This window comes from Oncorhynchus nerka, linkage group LG19 (assembly GCF_034236695.1).
Source record: "Oncorhynchus nerka isolate Pitt River linkage group LG19, Oner_Uvic_2.0, whole genome shotgun sequence".
NCBI lineage: Eukaryota > Metazoa > Chordata > Actinopteri > Salmoniformes > Salmonidae > Oncorhynchus > Oncorhynchus nerka.
Window position 1 is genome coordinate 11,297,183 of NC_088414.1, and position 18,446 is coordinate 11,315,628.

The following is an 18,446-nucleotide window of genomic DNA, read 5'->3' on the forward strand; positions in this document are numbered from 1 at the left end:
TCCATCCTCCCTTTCTGTTCCTACGTAGAAATAACCGATTAAAGAACATATCCCCCCCCCATACACTATCAGGTCCCAGATTACAAAAAAAACATGGTTTGCTAAAATGACTCTCACACCTCTCGTTTTACTGTATCTAAAAAGAAAATATCACAGTTTGAATGTTTTCTTTACATTTTTTTATATCAGTAACTTCTCCTATATGACCTCCCTCTCTCTTAACTCCTCTTCCCGTCTCCCTCTCCATCCTACTCTCTGTAAATGTATTAGCTTCTCTAGTGTGTGTGAGTGTGTGTGTGTGAGAGTATTGGGGTTCTCAGTTGTGGCCCTTGAAGCAGTAGACTCCGTACAGCTTGTGTTTCTTGTCGGGGTAGCCGTTGAACCTCACGGCAGCTTCTGTTGGGCTGCAGCGCCTACGGGGGCGGGTGATGGGGTAACGGACGCTCCCGTCAGCCAACCAGCCGGCGTCACAGCGGTCGTAGCCCAATAGCTTCCAGGCGGCATACATCTGGCCCACCTTGGCAATCTGAGCTCCGTCCTTCTGACACGCAACCACAGCCTCGTCATATGTAAGCTTGGAGGGGTGGATCAAATAGTAGAACCGCCCTAAGAGAAGGAGGGAGGGAGAGGGTTAGATACACATGTACACACAACCCCCCCTCCCCACACACACACACACACACACACACACACACACCTTTGTAGTTGGAGGTGAAACAGAACACGTCGTATCTGTTCTTCTCCTTGTCTCTGAGGCCGTAGTTGCGTACCCCGGGGACAGTGTTCTTGCCCCCACAGGGCTCCCTGGGGGTGGTGATGGGGTACTGGACGGATCCGTCACTCAGCCACCCAGCGTTGCACCAGTCTAAACCCCCACGCCACGCCTCGTACAGCTGGTCAAACGACGCCACGATGGAGTCCTGCTCGCGACACGCCCGCTCGGCATCAAAGAAGTTCAGGTTATAACGACCCAGCCGAGGGAAGTATGGGTAGACGATACCTGGGAGAGAGAGGGAGGAGAGACGGGACATCATAAAACATCCATTTGCTTTGGGGTTTCATGTACTCATCTTAAACAGGTGGAAAACATTATACAAGTTGTAAGAAAAGATAAACCCCATGAGCTTATAGCATTTGCTCAAATCCTACAATTTCGAGTCCATTGTTATGTGTGTGGGTAGCTGTAGCTCCAGATTGATGGTGGCAGTGATAGTTGATCATTCTCATATATAATGGAGCTGGTCTAGCTGGGTGATGCATGGCGTTATACCCTGTTCCTTGGAGGTGAGCCAGGAATGGAAACCTAAATGATGAACTCCATTACTCCGGGCCTGACGTGTGTGTGTGCCCCTGACAGTCCTCCTGGGTAGTCTCAGCTCGCGGTGCTATATATAGCCAGAACCCTGGGCCATTTAGACAAGGACAGGCTGCTACACAGTAAATAGACTTTACCAAAGGACGGTTCTCTCAAAAACTTTGTCAAACAGAGTCCATGTTGAATACTAGCTGTTGTGTCGACAGACTGCGGTGAGGACACGCACACTGTGAAATTGTGTGTCTGCGTGTGTTAAAGTGTGTGCTACCTTGCAGGTCCAGGGACACCACGCCTGTTCCATCTTCCAACCCGTCGATGACCTCACACTTATATCTCCCATAGTCCTCCAGTGTGAGTTCTGTGATGACCAACGACGCATCCGTGGGGGCCGAGGCCTGTAGGTAGACGCGCCCGTGGAAACGTCCGTAGCTCCGCTTGTGGAAACCCATGGCAACGAAGACATCCACCTGGAAAACAAGAAGAAGAAGGAGGATTTGTCAGCGATGGCATCAGTTAGTTCCGCGGTTGTTCCACGAAATGAGGGCCTTTTGCATCTCTTTGATATATTAAGTAGAAATTGTGCACCAATTTTGAATTGTAAAAGCCTGTCACATGAAATGAAGTTCCCCTTAATATAGAAACCATGGGGGAGTTCAATCAATCAGATTTTCAATATGAATAATTCAGCATTTTGACATGTCCCTCCTTGCACCCTGTGTGACTCCTAGAATAGATTTGAAACCACCTACCTTCAAAATGTCTCCCAAGTTTTCACCATAGTTGTGAAGCCCTGGTTATTTTGTTGCTTTGACAAAGTCCATTTTGAAGACGATGATCTATTTCATGTGATTAGTCTACATTTGACATCTGTCCCTCATTTTAAGGTCAATCCTGTTACGTGAACTGAACTCTCGTTTTAATATAGTGAAAAGATTCCTTTTGAAATATTTTTTGTTCTTAAAGGAACATTGAACATCTAATAGTCAGATCGTAGTGTAAAAGCAGGTGAGCTGGGCATCTCTTTTTTGCCATTTTCAGTTCTTTGTTTTATGGAAAATGGATTGGGACAAGAGTAACACTTCAACCCTGTTACCTGTTGATAGACGGGATAGAAATGGGTTTTTGTTGTTGTTGTGAAGCTTCCATTCAATTGCACCTCCTTGTTGCACACAAAAACTTCCATTCGCCATCACAAGGGGATTTATGGCTGATTTCAAATGAAATCGTCAACCCCGTTACGGCCAACCCTTGTACGGTCAACCCTGTTACGTCCAACCCTGTTACGTCCAACCCTGTTACGGTCAACCCTGTTACGGTCAACCCTGTTACGGCCAACCCTGTTACGGTCAACCCTGTTACGGTCAACCCTGTTACATCCAACCCTGTTACGGTCAACCCTGTTACGTCCAACCCTGTTACGGTCAACCCTGTTACGGTCAACCCTGTTACGGTCAACCCTGTTACGGTCAACCCTGTTACGGCCAACCCTGTTACGGTCAACCCTGTTACGTCCAACCCTGTTACGGTCAACCCTGTTACGTCCAACCCTGTTACGGTCAACCCTGTTACTTTATTTGGCACTTATGGGCACTTACTATAATAATGTTTTTTATTTAACCTCTTGAGATGGAAAAATTAAGTGTTTTATGTAGTTGAACATTTGTGCTCTTTATGATAAAATGTAAATAAGTTACATTCAAAATGCATCACACTGGTGGAATGACACTCCTATGGGTACTCTTTAGTTTTTAGTGAAAAAAACGATAGAGGAAGATGGGGTTTTATAATGTCATCATCAACCAATTAGTAGACATTAGAGATGCCTACTCATAATTGGTTAAAATCACATGATGCAAACTGATGACGTCATTAGAGGAAATACGTTTCTATCTGTTTTACTACAAAACCTAGAAAAGCGCAAGTTTCACATATGTTGATGTTGGAGTGGTGCTGAAGATGTAATAAGGAATCTCAAATATCAAATAGATTTTGATTTGTTTAACACTTTTTTGGTTACTACATGATTCCATATGTTATTTCATAGTTTTAATGCCTTCACTACTATTCTACAATGTAGAAAATAGTAAAAAAGAAAGAAAGAAAAACTACTTGAGTGAGTAGGTGTGTCCAAACTTGACTGGTACTCTATATTTTGGGGGGCAATTCCATTTTCTGGCAGAAAAGACAGTAAAATCACCAGAAATTCAGTAAAAACGTTTATTTTAGGAAATATGTTCACAAGTACTACCAGAAAAAAAATTGCTTGTGTCTTAAAAAAAATGTTTTTATTTTCAAATACAATCTCTTTTTGGGCGTAGCTGTGGTCAATTTGCAGTGTACAAATTATTATAATTATCTTCCGGACCTCCGACCATCAACCGACTAACATCAGCCTCTGGCTGAATCTAGTTGCCTACCCCTGTCCTAGTCTCTTTTATAATATAGGCTATTGTAGAGCGGCAGGTAGCCTAGTGGTTAGAGCATTGGACTAGTAGCAGGAAGTTTGCAAGATCGAATCCCCGAGCTGACAAGGTAAAAATCTGTCGTTCTGCCCCTGAACAAGTCAGTTAACCTGCTGTTCCTAGGCCGTCATTGAAAATAAGAATTTGTTTTTAACTGACTTGCCTAGTTAAATAAAGGTTTAAAAAAAAATCCACATAGTGCACTATTTTTGACCAGACTGATCAAAAGTTGTGTATTATATGGAAAAGTTATTTTGATTATAGTTTTATGACATTGGTTCAAGTGTAAACACACCTCTTTGAGGTAGTCTGAGGTCAGCTTAGTCCATTTGATCCTCAGTTTGGGGTTGGCCGGCAGTGACGCATCCCTGTGGAATTTACAGGGCAGGGTGGCATTACCCCCCCGCCTCGACACCACCTTGGACTGCTCCGTCACCACAGAGAGCTGAGGGCCATTCTCTGAAATAAAGGAATGGGTTAAACCATTAGTAATACAGGGGTGGTTCTCTCTTTGTACATTTCTCTATTTTTTTCTCTCTCATACAGTATCTCTCTCACTCTCTATTCCTAACTTCAACAACAACACTAACCCATTGTTTGGTTCTCTCTATCTTAACAAAAAATGGGCTGTTTTATTTTCTCTGAATGGTATTTAACCTGTTTGTTATCACGTTATGCCATATGAAATCGATTAGCAAGATCTGGGCTTGGAAGCAGAGGCTTGCTCAATTGCTAAATAGTTCCCATCTATTTTATCCCAAGTGAATTACAACATCCCTGTTGTTCAGCCCTGTCACAAAAACCATGTTGTTGTCATTTTCGATTTAAACAATATAGTTCTACATTGTATTTTTAAAATATATATTATAATGTAGCATGTTGTGTAATGCTGATTTAATGTAAGTGACCAGAGTATTAGGAGAACCCCTGTAGTCAAATATCAGGTTCCAAAAATCTGTCTGAGATAATAACGTGTTTATTATGATGTTTATAGATATAATAATAATATGAACTACTGCCAGTCAACCACACAGAACAACATTATGCTAAGAGTCTCACTAACATGTATTTCCATCCACATGCAAACAAATCGGTTTCCTACACCAGGTATAAAAACCACTCCAACGTCGAAATTGGACATGTCGGGAAATGCCTTGATAAACAGGCCACTAGGGGCAACAGTGAACGTTAGTACCATCAAGTAGGGTGTTGTGGATTAGGGTGGTGGATAGGTGACTTCTGGCTCAGAAGGTTGGGTGTTTGATCCCAGTTGTGGAAACTAGTTTTACATGTTTGTTTTAACCCAATCCCAAAGGTTAACCCTTCGGAATGGGTGCCTAAACGTAATGTTTGAACCCAATCCCAAAGGTTAACCCTTCGGAATGGGTGCCTAAACGTAATGTTTTAACCCAATCCCAAAGGTTAACCCTTCGAATGGGTGCCTAAACGTAATGTTTGAACCCAATCCCAAAGGTTAACCCTTCGGAATGGGTGCCTAAACGTAATGTTTGAACCCAATCCCAAAGGTTAACCCTTCGGAATGGGTGCCTAAACGTAATGTTTGAACCCAATCCCAAAGGTTAACCCTTCGGAATGGGTGCCTAAACGTAATGTTTTAACCCAATCCCAAAGGTTAACCCTTCGGAATGGGTGCCTAAACGTAATGTTTGAACCCAATCCCAAAGGTTAACCCTTCGGAATGGGTGCCTAAACGTAATGTTTTAACCCAATCCCAAAGGTTAACCCTTCGGAATGGGTGCCTAAACGTAATGTTTGAACCCAATCCCAAAGGTTAACCCTTCGGAATGGGTGCCTAAACGTAATGTTTGAACCCAATCCCAAAGGTTAACCCTTCGGAATGGGTGCCTAAACGTAATGTTTGAACCCAATCCCAAACCTTAGCCTTTGCCGAACCATTCGCAGTGAGTGCCTGAACTTAACCCTTAACTTCGAAATGTTTGATGTTTGGAAAAATGGAACGATACAGAGCAGCAGGATGAATGTTACAGAGAAGCAGGAGCAACAAAAACACTTCGGAATTGTACGTTTGGAGGACGCGGACAGGCGTCTAATTTTGCAGTGGGACTGTGAGAGCTTGTTGCTCCAAACACCCCCACCCCCTTTAAACAGAATCTGGTTGCAGGGTTTTCTCTAATACAGCTTGACTGTGCATTTCATCAAAAACGATGATTGGTTTCTACAGTACTTCAATATAATTGATCCAGCACATAATGGTTGAGGGGTCGGTTTAAAGACCAGACCCCTCTGCTGTGACCATCCTCTGTAATATGATCCTCAAATCAGAATTCTAGTGGCTAATACATTGTTTTGTTAGGGCAAATCAAGTCTGACATTTTAAAGTGGAAATTGAGAACCTTAGAAAACTTTTTAAATCTTGAATACACTCACTTCTTAAACCTTGAATGCACTACTCTCAGCAATAAAACAGGGATCAAATTAAGATCCTACATCTGTACGTCCCTGTTAGGAACCAATGGTGCACTGACTGACTGAGGGTACATTGATCCTATAGCAGTACTATACTGACTATAGGAGTGAGGAGTGAGTTAGCACTTCCTCTCTCCAGCCAACTCAGTGAATCTGCCTCCTGAAACTACGATCGATGCTGAAGCTAATTTCTACACAAAAGTTCAACAGAACTGCTTACCACACACACAGTACAGTATACTGCTTTATCTGGTGAGCTGCACCCGACATACTACTGCTGGTACCACACTCTACCATAGCACTGTGTGTGGTAAAACCGACCTTTATATTGTCACTGCAGAAAGAGTACAGTAGCCAATACACATTCACTGCACTTGCTTTCTAACCATGACACAAACAGGGACATATCTGACCTGCAATCTGCCTCTACAGCCCAAATAAAGAGAGATAGCAGATAGGCTATCAGACAGAGAAAACAAGACCCCACATAGCATATCATTCAACAGTTGCAGTGCGTGAGGACACACACACACAAACACACACGCACACACACACAGAGATAAGATGATACTATGAAACCACAGGAGACATTCCAGGAGTGTGTCATAAACGAAACACAGCGACAGGTAAATGTAACACACTCTTATCCAGAGTGACTTTCAACTAGAGGTGCTAGACTATCATAGACTATCATTACATACACCAACACCCGCAGGCGTCTACCTTGTACATAGATGGTTCTGTAGTGCTCCAGTTCAGGGTATGCCGTGTCAAAGTTGTCGGCCAAGCTCAGAGAGACCAGGGCACAGATCAGCGCAGGAAGCATCTTCTGTCACTACACCCGGTGTCTGCTCACTGCACAAAGAGAGAGGGGGGGTCAGGAAATCCTTAACCACCAGCAAAACACCTGCCTCCGTAAAGTGTGTGCCTGCCGTGTGTCGTCCGTGTGTGTGTGTGTGCAAGTGCGTGTGTGTGACCTGAGAACATCCCTCTGTACAGAATATATATCTGCAGTGCTGTAGGTTCCCTCTGGAGCAGTCTGATTGCAATAGGAATGCAGCACTCTCTGTGTCCTTGTCACAGCAAGCACACCCCCCCCCACACACACACACACACCAGAGATATATAGGGCAGTAGCAGAAAGATTTATAGCACGGCATGAGTAAGCGAAACTAGTTATTCTCACCGTCATCATCATGATAACTACAGAAAGTCATTATCCTCAATTACCATCGTCAATGTCATTACCACTCATCACCTCAATCCTTATCGTTATCATCATTGGCATTATTCTCACTATTACACTCTTATCAATGTCATCATCCCTCTATCACAATCATCATCGACATAACCTATTCCTGAAAACATGCATCTCACATAATCCCTCTCCATATCACTAATCCCAACCGCACAGTGCATGTCCACAGAGCCAGAGTACCTGTTCCCGTAGAACAGTGAAGAAGAAGAGCGAGTACACACAGAGTACTACACACACAGAGTACTACACACACAGAGTACTACACACACAGAGTACTACACACACAGAGAGAGGATCATATCGCGTCCCAGGGAGCCAGCCGGAGGGGAAACTTTGCCAAACACACTTTTCTCACCAGCGCCCTCACACATTATCCATCTTCAGCCCTGTCCACACACACACACGCACACGCACACACACATCCCAAAATGAGAATAGGAGGACTCACCATCTCAACGTACAGAGTATACGCACACTCCTTCCCCTACTCCTAAAGAGTGTGTGTGAGCACAGCCATGCAAAAACACACAGTGTGTGAGCGGTGTGTGTGTGAGCAGTGTGTGTGTGAGAGCGGTATGTGGTGAGTGGTGTGGGGGTTCTCCGCAGTCACTCTGATTGATCCTCAATTATTTTTTTTCCCTTCATTCACTCCCTCCATCCCCTAGTGCTGACGCACTGGCTGACACTGCCAGGTAGGGCTTCTGCAGTCAGCAGAACACTACTCTGCAGAGCACACACACACACACACACACTGATACAGTATGCACTAACGCACGAACGCACACCACCCTCATCCCCCTCCCAGCCTGAAAATAGCAATTAAGCAGACCAGGATGTGGGGAGTGATAAGAGAGAGAGAGAGAGAGAGAGGGAGTGGGAGAGAGAGAGAGAGAGAGAGAGATGACGAGATGTCCTTTCCTCAGGGAAGGAGAGAGAGAAACAGCGAGAGAATCTCCTCAACTGAGTTCTCCTCTGCAGGAGAGAGAAATGAAGTGTAAAGTAACTTAGAGAGAGAGAGAGAGAGAGGGGGAGGAGAGGGGAGAGAGAGAGAGAGGGGGAGGAGAGGGAGAGAGAGAGAGGGAGAGAGAGAGAGAGAGAAAGGGGGAGGAGAGGGAGAGAGAGAGAGGGAGAGAGAGAGAGAGAGAGGGGGAGGAGAGGGAGGAGAGAGAGAGAGAGAGAGAAAGGGGAGGAGAGGGAGAGGGGAGAGAGAGAGAGGGGAGGAGAGGGAGAGAGAGAGGGGGAGAAGCAGAGAGAGAGAGAGAGAGAGAGAGAGAGGGGGAGGAGAAGCAGAGAGAGAGAGAGAGAGAGAGAGGGAGGAGGAGAGGGAGAGAGAGAGAGAAAGGGGGAGGAGAGAGAGAGAGAGAGAAAGGGGGAGGAGAGGGAGAGAGAGAGAGGGAGAGAGAGAGAGAAAGGGGGAGAGAGAGAGAGAGAAAGGGGAGGAGAGGGAGAGAGAGAGAGAGAGAGAGAAAGGGGAGGAGAGGGAGAGAGATAGAGAGAGAGAGAAAGGGGAGGAGAGAGAGAGAGGGAGAGAGAGAGAGAGAAAGGGAGAGGAGAGGAGAGAGAGAGAGAGAGAGAGAGAGAGAGAGAAAGGGGGGAGAGGGAGTGGGGAGAGAGAGAGAGAAAAGGGGAGGAGAGGGAGTGGGGGGAGAGAGAGAGAGAAAGGGGAGGAGAGGGAGGGAGTGGGGAGATATAGAGAGGGAGTGGGGAGAGATAGAGATAAAGGGGAGGAGAGGGAGTGGGGAGATATAGAGAGGGAGTGGGGAGAGAGAGTAAGAAAGGGGAGGAGAGGGAGGGAGTGGGGAGATATAGAGAGGGAGTGGGAAGAGAGAGAGAGAAAGGGGAGGAGAGGGAGTGGGGAGATATAGAGAGGGAGTGGGGAGAGAGAGAGAGAAAGGGGAAGAGAGGGAGGGAGTGGGGAGATATAGAGAGGGAGTGGGGGAGAGAGAGAGAAAGGGGAGGAGAGGGAGTGGGGAGATATAGAGAGGGAGTGGGGAGAGAGAGAGAGAGAGAAAGGGGAGGAGAGGGAGTGGGGAGATATAGAGAGGGAGTGGGAAGAGAGAGAGAGAAAGGGGAGGGGAGGGAGTGGGGAGATATAGAGAGAGAAAGGGGGAGAGGGAGTGGGGGAGAGAGAGAGAGAAAGGGGAGGAGAGGGAGTGGGGAGATATAGAGAGGGAGTGGGGAGAGAGAGAGAGAGAGAAAGGGGAGGAGAGGGAGTGGGGAGATATAGAGAGGGAGTGGGGGGGAGAGAGAGAGAAAGGGGAGGAGAGGGAGTGGGGAGATATAGAGAGAGAAAGGGGAGAGGGAGTGGGGAGAGAGAGAGAGAGAGAGAAAGGGGAGGAGAGGGAGTGGGGAGATATAGAGAGGGAGTGGGGAGAGAGAGAGAGAAAGGGGAGGAGAGGGAGTGGGGAGATATAGAGAAAGGGGAGGAGAGGGAATGGGGAGATATAGAGAAAGGGGAGGAGAGGGAGTGGGGAGATATAGAGAGGGAGTGGGGAGAGAGAGAGAGAAAGGGGATGAGAGGGAGTGGGGAGATATAGAGAGAGAAAGGGGAGGAGAGGGAGTGGGGAGATATAGAGAGGGAGTGGGGAGAGAGAGAGAAAGGGGATGAGAGGGAGTGGGGAGATATAGAGAGAGAAAGGGGAGGAGAGGGAGTGGGGAGATATAAAGAGAGAAAGGGGGGAGATATAGAGGGGCAAAGAGAGAGAAAGAACAGCTCTGCAGCAGTATAAGGGATGCAGAGGTTTAGTATCAGTCAGACACGCCACATTGACCAGCCTTTTACACGGCTACTGTAGATTAAACACACAGTCCTCAAAGAAGGGAACAGGTGTGTATGTGCATGCAATCGCCTCTGTTCCCAATCACAGCCTATAACCCTGGGAACTCAAACACTCACACATATACGCACACACACACGGCATGTGTGTTTGTCACAATACCTGATGTGACCGGTAAAGACATTCCATTGGCCCATCTGTGTGGAGTGTAAACAGGCAGGAGTGTTTTACGGGCCAGGTGTGTGTGTGTGTGGTATGGTTTGGTTTCACTATCCTTGTGGGGGCCAGAAGTCCTGGTTTGGTTTAGTTTTAGGGTTAGGGGTTTAGGGTTAGGTTTAGGGGTTATGGAAAATCTGTATTTTCTTACGGGAATAAATGTTTTGGTCTCCATAAGGATAGTAAAACAAACTGTGTGTGTGGATGCTAATCAGCTGTGATGCTGTGATGATGGAGCTGGGTCGTGAATTATCTTATGAAGAGTCTAAGTGTCTCTGATGGAACTATTGACAACTAAGACCATGATGTTATGTTTGTTGAAGAAAGGACTGACAGTGAACAGATACAGCTGTAGTGGAATACGAGAAGGATGTGGGAGACAGGTCGTCATTGTGAAGAAGAATTTGGTCTTAATTGACGTACCTGTATAGATAAAGGTGGAGCATATATATATATATATATATATACAGTAGCAGTCAAAGGTTTGGAAACACCTACCGACTCAATAAAAAAAAAAATGTATTACTATTTTCTACATTGTAGAATAATAGTGAAGACATCAAAACTATTAAATAACACATATGGAATCATGTAGTAACCAAAAAAGTCTTGAACATATCAAAATAGATTTTAGATTTTTAGATTCTTCAAAGTAGCCACCCTTTGCCTTGATGACAGCTTTGCACACTCTTGGCATTCTCTCAACCAGCTTCACCTGGAATGCTTTTCCAACTGTCTCGAAGGAGTTCCCACATATGTTGACCACTTGTTGGCTGCTTTTACTTCACTCTGCGGTCCAACACTGTTGACAAACAAAATTATAGTCCCACTAAGCGCAAACCAGATGGGATGGCGTATCACTGAATAATGCTGTGGTAGCCATGCTGGTTAAGTTTGCCTTGAATTCTAAATAAATCACAAACAGTGTCACCAGCAAAGCACCCCCACATCATCATACCTCCTCCTCCATGCTTCACGGTGGGAACCACACATTCAGAGATCATCCGTTCACCTACTATGTGTCTCACAAAGACACAGTGGTTGGAACCAAAATTCTCTAATTTTGACTCATCAGACCAAAGGACAGATTTCCACCTGTCTAATGTCCATTACTCGTGTTTCTTTCCCAAAGCAAGTATTTTCTTATTATTAGTGTCCTTTAGTAGTGGGTTTCTTTGCAGCAATATGACCATGAGGGCCTGATTCACACAGGCTCTTCTGAACAGTTGATGTTAAGATGTGTATATTACTTGAACTCTGTGAAGCATTTATTTAGGCTGAAAACTGAAGTGCAGTTAACTCTAAGGAACTTATCCTCTGCAGCAGAATTAACTATAGGTCTTCCTTTCCTGTGGCGGTCCTCATGAGAGCCAGTTTCATCATAGCGCTTGATTGTTTTTGCGACTGGACTTGAAGAAACATTCAAAGTTCTTGAAGTTTTCTGCATTGATCGACCCTCATATCTTAAAGTAATGATGGACTGTCATTTCCCTTTGCTTATTTGAGCTGTTCTTGCCATAATTTTGACTTGGTATTTTACCAAATAGGGCTATCTTCTGTATACCATCCCTATTTTGACACAACACAACTGATTGGTTGAAACGCATTAAGAAGGAAAGAAAATCCACAAATGAACTTTTAACAAGGCATACCTGTTAATTGAAATGCATTCCCTTATGAAGCTGGTTGAGAGAATGCCAAGAGTGTGCAAAGCTGTCATCAAGGCAAAGGGTAGCTACTTTGAAGATTCTTAATATAAAATATATTTGGATTTGTTTCACACTTTTTTGGTTACTGCACGATTCCATATGTGTTATTTCATAGTTTTCTAATTAAATCAAATCAAATTTTATTCGTCACATGTGCTGAATACTTACAAGCCAAGCCCTTAACCAACAATGCAGTTCAAGAAAGAGTTAAGAAAATATAACCAAATAAACTAAAGTAAAAAAGAATACAAAGTAACACAGTAAAAAAACATTAATGAGGCTATATACAGGGGGTATCGTTACCGAGTCAATGTGCGGGGTTACAGGTTAGACAAGGTCATTTTTTCCATGTAAGTAGGGGTTAAATTAACTATGCATAGATAATAAACAATGAGTAGCAGCAGTGTAAAAACAAATGGGGAGGAGGGGGGGTGTCAATGTAAATAGTCCGGGTGTCCATTTGATTAATTGTTCAGTAGCCTTATGGCTTGGGGGAAGAAGCTGTTTAGGATCCTTTTGGTCCGAGACTTGGTGCTCCGGTACCGATTGCCGTGCGGTATGACTTGGATGACTGGAGTCAAACCATTTTTTGGGCTTTCCTCTGACACCTCCTAGTATATAGGTCTTGGATGGCAGGAAGTTTTGCCCCAGTGATGTACTGGGCCGTACGAACTACCCTCTCTAGTGCCTTACGGTGAGATACAGAGCAGTTGCCATACCAGGTGTTGATGCAACCGGTCAGTATGCTCTCAATGGTGCAGCTGTAGAACTTTTTGAGCATCTGGGGACCCATAACAAATCTTTTCAGTCTCCAGAGGGGGAAAAGGTGTTGTCGTGCCCTCTCTACGATTGTCTTGGTGTTTAGGGACCACAGTTTGTTGGTGATGTGGACACCAAGGAACTTGAAACTATCAACCTGCTCCACTACAGCGCTGTCGATGTTAATGGGTGCGTGCTCGGCACTCCTTTTCCTGTAGTCCATGATTAGCTCCTTTGTCTTGCTCACATTGAGAGAGGGGTTGTTGTCCTGGCACCACACTGCCAGTTCTCTGACCTCCTCCCCATAGGCTGTCTCATCGTTGTCGGTAATCAGGTCTACCACTGTTGTGTCATCACCAAACTTAATGATGGTGTTGGAGTCGTGTTCAGCCACGCAGTCGTGGGTGAACAGGGAGTACAGGAGGGGACTAAGCATGCACCCCTGAGGGGCCCCCGTGTTGATATCTACCCTTACCACCTGGGGGACGGCCCATCAGGAAGTCCAGGATCTAGTTGCAGAGGGGGGGTTCAGTACCAGGGTCTTTAGCTTAGTGATGAGCTTTGTGGGTCCTATTGTGTTGAACGCGGAGTTGTAGTCAGTGAACAGCATTCTCACATAGGTGTTCCTTTTGTCCAGGTGGGAAAGTGCAGTGTGGAGTGCGATTGCGATTGTGTCACCTGTGTTAGTGGGTAGTTGTTTTGTGTTTTGTGTTGTTTCACCTGACAGGACTGTTTCGTTTCTTACATTCTCGTTGTTGTTTTTCTTTCGTGTTCTGTTATATTAAAATATTAACATGGACACTTACCACGCTGCGTGTTGGTCCGATCTTGACTACTCTTCCTCAGACGAAGAGGAGAACCTTTACACCTGTATTGACTCTTTGCCTGTTTGATGGTTAGTCTGTAATAAAGAATAACCCTGGAATGAGTAGGCGTGTCCACAGTTTTGACTGGTGCTGTATATCTTTTCACATGTCTGTCAGTCTGTCCCTGGCATCGATTCAACAACACAGGACAACTCCCAGTTGCTGATCACGTTCAGTTACAACATCAAGCAAGTGATTGGAGCTACGGGCAACACACTGTGATTACAGTCCAGAGTAAATACAGAGAGAGAACAAGACAGAAAGAGAGAGAGATTTGACTTGGAGTGTATGTATCAACAGTTAGACAAACGATCGGGATACAATATCAAAGAACAGCTGATGGTGAGACAGGGAGCAAGACAGAGACATACACGCACATACACACACAAACGCACACTTAAGGTGCTCATTGCCAAGATCAAATATAAAGTATACAGATGATGTCACAGTAATCTAAGTGCCGGGAGGGTTCTTACTTAAACACTCAAATCAGGCTGTCACACACACACACACACACACACACACACACACACACACACTGGCTGTCTGGCTAAGACATTGCAATCAGGCTATCACAGTGAAAACCAGCTGGCGCCCTCACTTTATATTTCCATTCCTAATTTGGGAACACAGTTCTGGGAACATGTCTATTAACCTCTACATGACAATCACACACAGACTAATGGTTAATGCAACAGAGAATGGGGGTTTACACTGTCATCTTTACGAGAACTTAGCATTTAAAGGGATAGTTCACCCAATGACCAAATGACTGGTGTGTTCCCTTGCCTGAAAGTAGCTGTGCCAAGGAAGACCGCAATCCACACTCTGGGCACAAATCACCTTAAAGTAACTATCCCTTTAAAGCGTTGACCCCTTTCCCATATTGATGAATGAACGTGTGCCAAGCTCTTTCACAAGGCACTCAGGATACTGGAGATGACTAAAGCTTTTGGGTTAACTTTTGGACACATACACACACTTAGGGAGCATCGGTGGAGGGTTGCACAAACACTTTCCAGCACAGACTTAAAGCAAACTGAGTGAGGGCTCCAAGACAAATATGTCCAAGAAACACTGTGAGGTCTCCCACCTCCAATCCAATCCTCTTCCACCCCATGGGCCCCTGGTTTTGGCCCTCTCCAGCCTCCACCCCCCATTTGGCCCCTGGGTCCATGCTTTGTGTCTGGCAACCCACATCACCAGCAATAATATGATTTGGGGAGTCATTGTTTCCGTCCTTTCTGTTTTTCACTGAGTGGATTAGAATGAAAAGACAATAATATAATTCCCTTAATAAACGATTGTTGAATTTCTTATCTCGTAAACCTGTGCCATTCACCTGGATGTCGCTTACAATAGGAGATATTCCAAAAGATGCATTATTCTGAAGTGAAGATTTTATCCCACTAGGTACAGCTTTTATAACAGTGTCAGTGCTTTGCTTGAAACCTCAAAGTTGTATATTTCCATAAATTCTCTCCTGGTAAATAGATTCCTACCGTAATATCGACCCATTAGTCCATAAAAAACATTTATGAGGTGAAAAGCTGTGTTAAAACAGCAAACCCCAGCACATTAAAGCCTGCTTGTGAAAAGCCGCCAATTTCACAGGAGATTTGCACACAAATATACGGACGTGGTAGTAAAAGAAATGAAGCCCTCCGAGCTTCTGAAAAACAAAATGAGGTATAATATTCCGGAAACTATGAGGATTGATTTATGTACCTTTTAACCCAGTTGAATTTTGATATCTGATTGAAGAGAGTGAAGTCGAAGACATTTAGACCGCCATCACGATCCCTGTTGGTCTAGGATGTCTATTCCCTCTGCAATATTTTATTGGGCTTCATCGTTTGATGTAAACTGGCGCCGTGCTTGGCTCACTCCACACAAATGTATGATAACCAATAAAGTAAAGGAGGTCTCCTTTAAGATTATCCATTTATTTTATCCGTGTAATAGCTTGATTTCTAAATATATACGTTACCAGTGAATGCAGTTTTTGTGAACTAGAAACGGAATCTATTGAACACTTATTCTGTCATTGTTTGCAGAGTGAGGTGTTCTGGACTGATCTTGGCAACAAAATGCATACAACCATTGAAATATCTAAGTTTGAAATATTATTTTACCACACTGATTCAACAATTGAACGTGAGTATGTCATAACTCTCTTTATTTTATTAGGAAAAATGTTCATACACAAATCTAAATTTATGAAGAAAAAGCCCCTTTTCTTATTTTTTAAAAATCGGATTTGGAAAACTATTTAGAGTCATTAAAATGTATACGAAAACAAAATGTCAAAAAAGTGTATTTGCTACATGTCTGTATTTGAATTGATATAACGTGGATTTGCATTATAATTGTTGTTTCTTCTCTTATTTCTTTGTGGAATCCTTGTTCCTGCCATAGATCACATATCAGGCTCTCTCCGGGGAACAGGACAACACAGTGTTTGTGTGTATGCGTGCCTGCATGTTTTCATACGTGGCCTCGGCCACTGAAAGGGGCACAAAATGTCTGGTTGGCGGTGAGTAACCAGATAGCCAGTCGGTGACATAACATTATGACTGGGCACCGACTGACGGATTGTCCTCCATTACTGTTCATTTATGACCGTCATCAAAATGTCACTGAGTCCACTTTCAGAGCTCCTTACAACCTTGGCTACATTCTATAGGTTGGAGGAGAAAAGAGGGTGACCGGGACATACCCAGTGACCAATGACTAGTGCCGGCCTTATTTACGACCAAACACACGTACCAGAGAGGACAATTAACCCTCACAAATCCTTTCCCTAGGCCAAGCATAAAACAGGCTCTCTGGCTAGAGTTAAACACTCTGTGGAATCTTCCCCAGCGCACATACTCCTTGGGAGTCTGCCCGAGCAGCACCAAGACTAAACCAGGACTGCAGAATGACAGGCACGTCCCAACAGTAACCAGCTATAGTGACATTCTGATGGACTGTGACTGTGAGACGACTGGGATCCTGCAGTTCATCACTGAGCTGATTTTTTTGATGAGTCATCATGCCTCTGTGAGGAGTGACGGACACACACACACACACACACACACACACACACACACACACACACACAATATGTCTACACATGGTATTAAAATGTGTCTCACATGCGTTCACGGTGTCTGCATTGGGACCGGATTCCCTGTATGGAAATTATTGGACAGCTAATCTTTCAAAATAATACCTATTATGTATTTATTTTAAGACACATATTGGTGCCATAAGTCAATGGTACAAACTGTCAATGATATTACAAGGCGGGATAATAATGATTTAAATCAGGGATGGGCAACTGTCCCCCCCTTTTGTAGGCCTGTGGATCAATTCTCCTTATGCCGAAATGTGTAGAATATCAGGAAATTGCACGTCGGGCCCCCAAAAAGCTTGGGCCAGCTCTGACTGCATGTGTGGCTATGGATGTGCGTGCACAGACCAGTGAGCAACAGCGATCCCTCATGATTAGTTCAGATTTTTTTTGTGGCCCCCATACCCATCAAAGTTGCCCATCCCTGATTTATGGTTTCACTGTCAAGATCTGTTCACACTTGTAAGATGTTCAGACACAATGCATGCCTGACTACCTCCGGAGGTGGTCAGGAAGGTCTGTTCACAATCAGATCACAATGTGTCTTTTAATCATCTACACCTGTCTGAAAATGTGGGCCCAATCAGAATGTGGACACGATCAGGACTAAGGATGCATGTTAGCACCAGGTATAAATGGGGCTAGAGGGTCAGCAAAGAGCCTACACTCTTAGAAGAAAGGGTTCCAAAATGGTTCTACGGCTGTCCCCATAGGAAACCCTTTTGGGTTCCAGGTAGAACCCTTTGTAGAAAGGGTTCTATATCACAGGAGGTTGGTGGCACCTTAATTGCGGAGGACAGGCTTATGGTAACGGTTGGAGAGGAATAGGTGGAATGGTATCAACTACATCAAACACATGGTTTCCATTTGTTTGATGCCGTTCCATTGGCTCGTTTCCAGCCATTATTATGAGCCGTTCTCCCCTCAGCAGCCCCCACTCTTCTACGTGGAACAAAAAGGGTTCTCCCTGCAACCATAAAGGGTTCTTCAAAGGGTTCTCTAATGGGGACAGCTGAAGATCCTTTTAAGGTTCTAGACAGCACCTTTTTTTACTAAGAGTGTATTCCTTAGTCTCGTGACATCATCAACTGATAAGGAGAGAAAAACGCCAGAGAATGACAAGAGAGAGAGAGAGAGAGAGAGAGAGAGAGAGAGAGAGAGAGAGGAGAGGGAGGGAAGGAAGGAAGGAAGGAAGGAAGGAAGGAAGGAAGGAAGGAAGAAAGACAGGGGAAGACAGGGGAAGTAAGAAAAAATGAGAGAGGATGAAGCCAAAAGACTTCAGAACTACCTTCAGGGATGGCTACCATCCTCATCGAGAGCTACTGGAGGACAAATACAAATACTGGGTGTTCCCTGTGGGCTTTCGTTCCAGCCCTGCTCTTGCTCACTATGCATCTGCTCATCGGGACATTTATTAGCTTCAGCCGTGTGAGTAGAGTTGTCCCCCAACCGAGTGTTAGGAAACACTTACTTTGTGTCTGTCCAAGGGGACAATAACTATGAAGCTGAAACTATCTG

At 44.7% G+C, this 18,446-nt stretch overlaps 1 protein-coding gene across 2 annotated transcripts in view; it reads right to left on the reverse strand.

Annotated features, from left to right (window-relative positions):
- hapln1b (hyaluronan and proteoglycan link protein 1b) overlaps positions 1–18,446 on the reverse strand; it is a 31,708-nt gene continuing 13,262 nt past the window's right edge. The window contains exons 1-6 of one of the 2 annotated variants that reach the window (XM_065004716.1): positions 13,751–13,840; positions 6,949–7,080; positions 4,073–4,236; positions 1,584–1,782; positions 698–1,000; positions 1–606 (exon numbers count right to left, since the gene is read on the reverse strand). In XM_065004716.1, coding sequence (XP_064860788.1) covers positions 317–606; positions 698–1,000; positions 1,584–1,782; positions 4,073–4,236; positions 6,949–7,051 — 1,059 coding nt within the window. In that variant the 5' untranslated portion in view covers positions 7,052–7,080; positions 13,751–13,840 and the 3' untranslated portion in view covers positions 1–316. Of the gene's footprint in view, positions 607–697; positions 1,001–1,583; positions 1,783–4,072; positions 4,237–6,948; positions 7,081–13,750; positions 13,841–18,446 lie in introns of those variants that run through there. The other variant, XM_029688984.2, reaches the window with a different exon arrangement.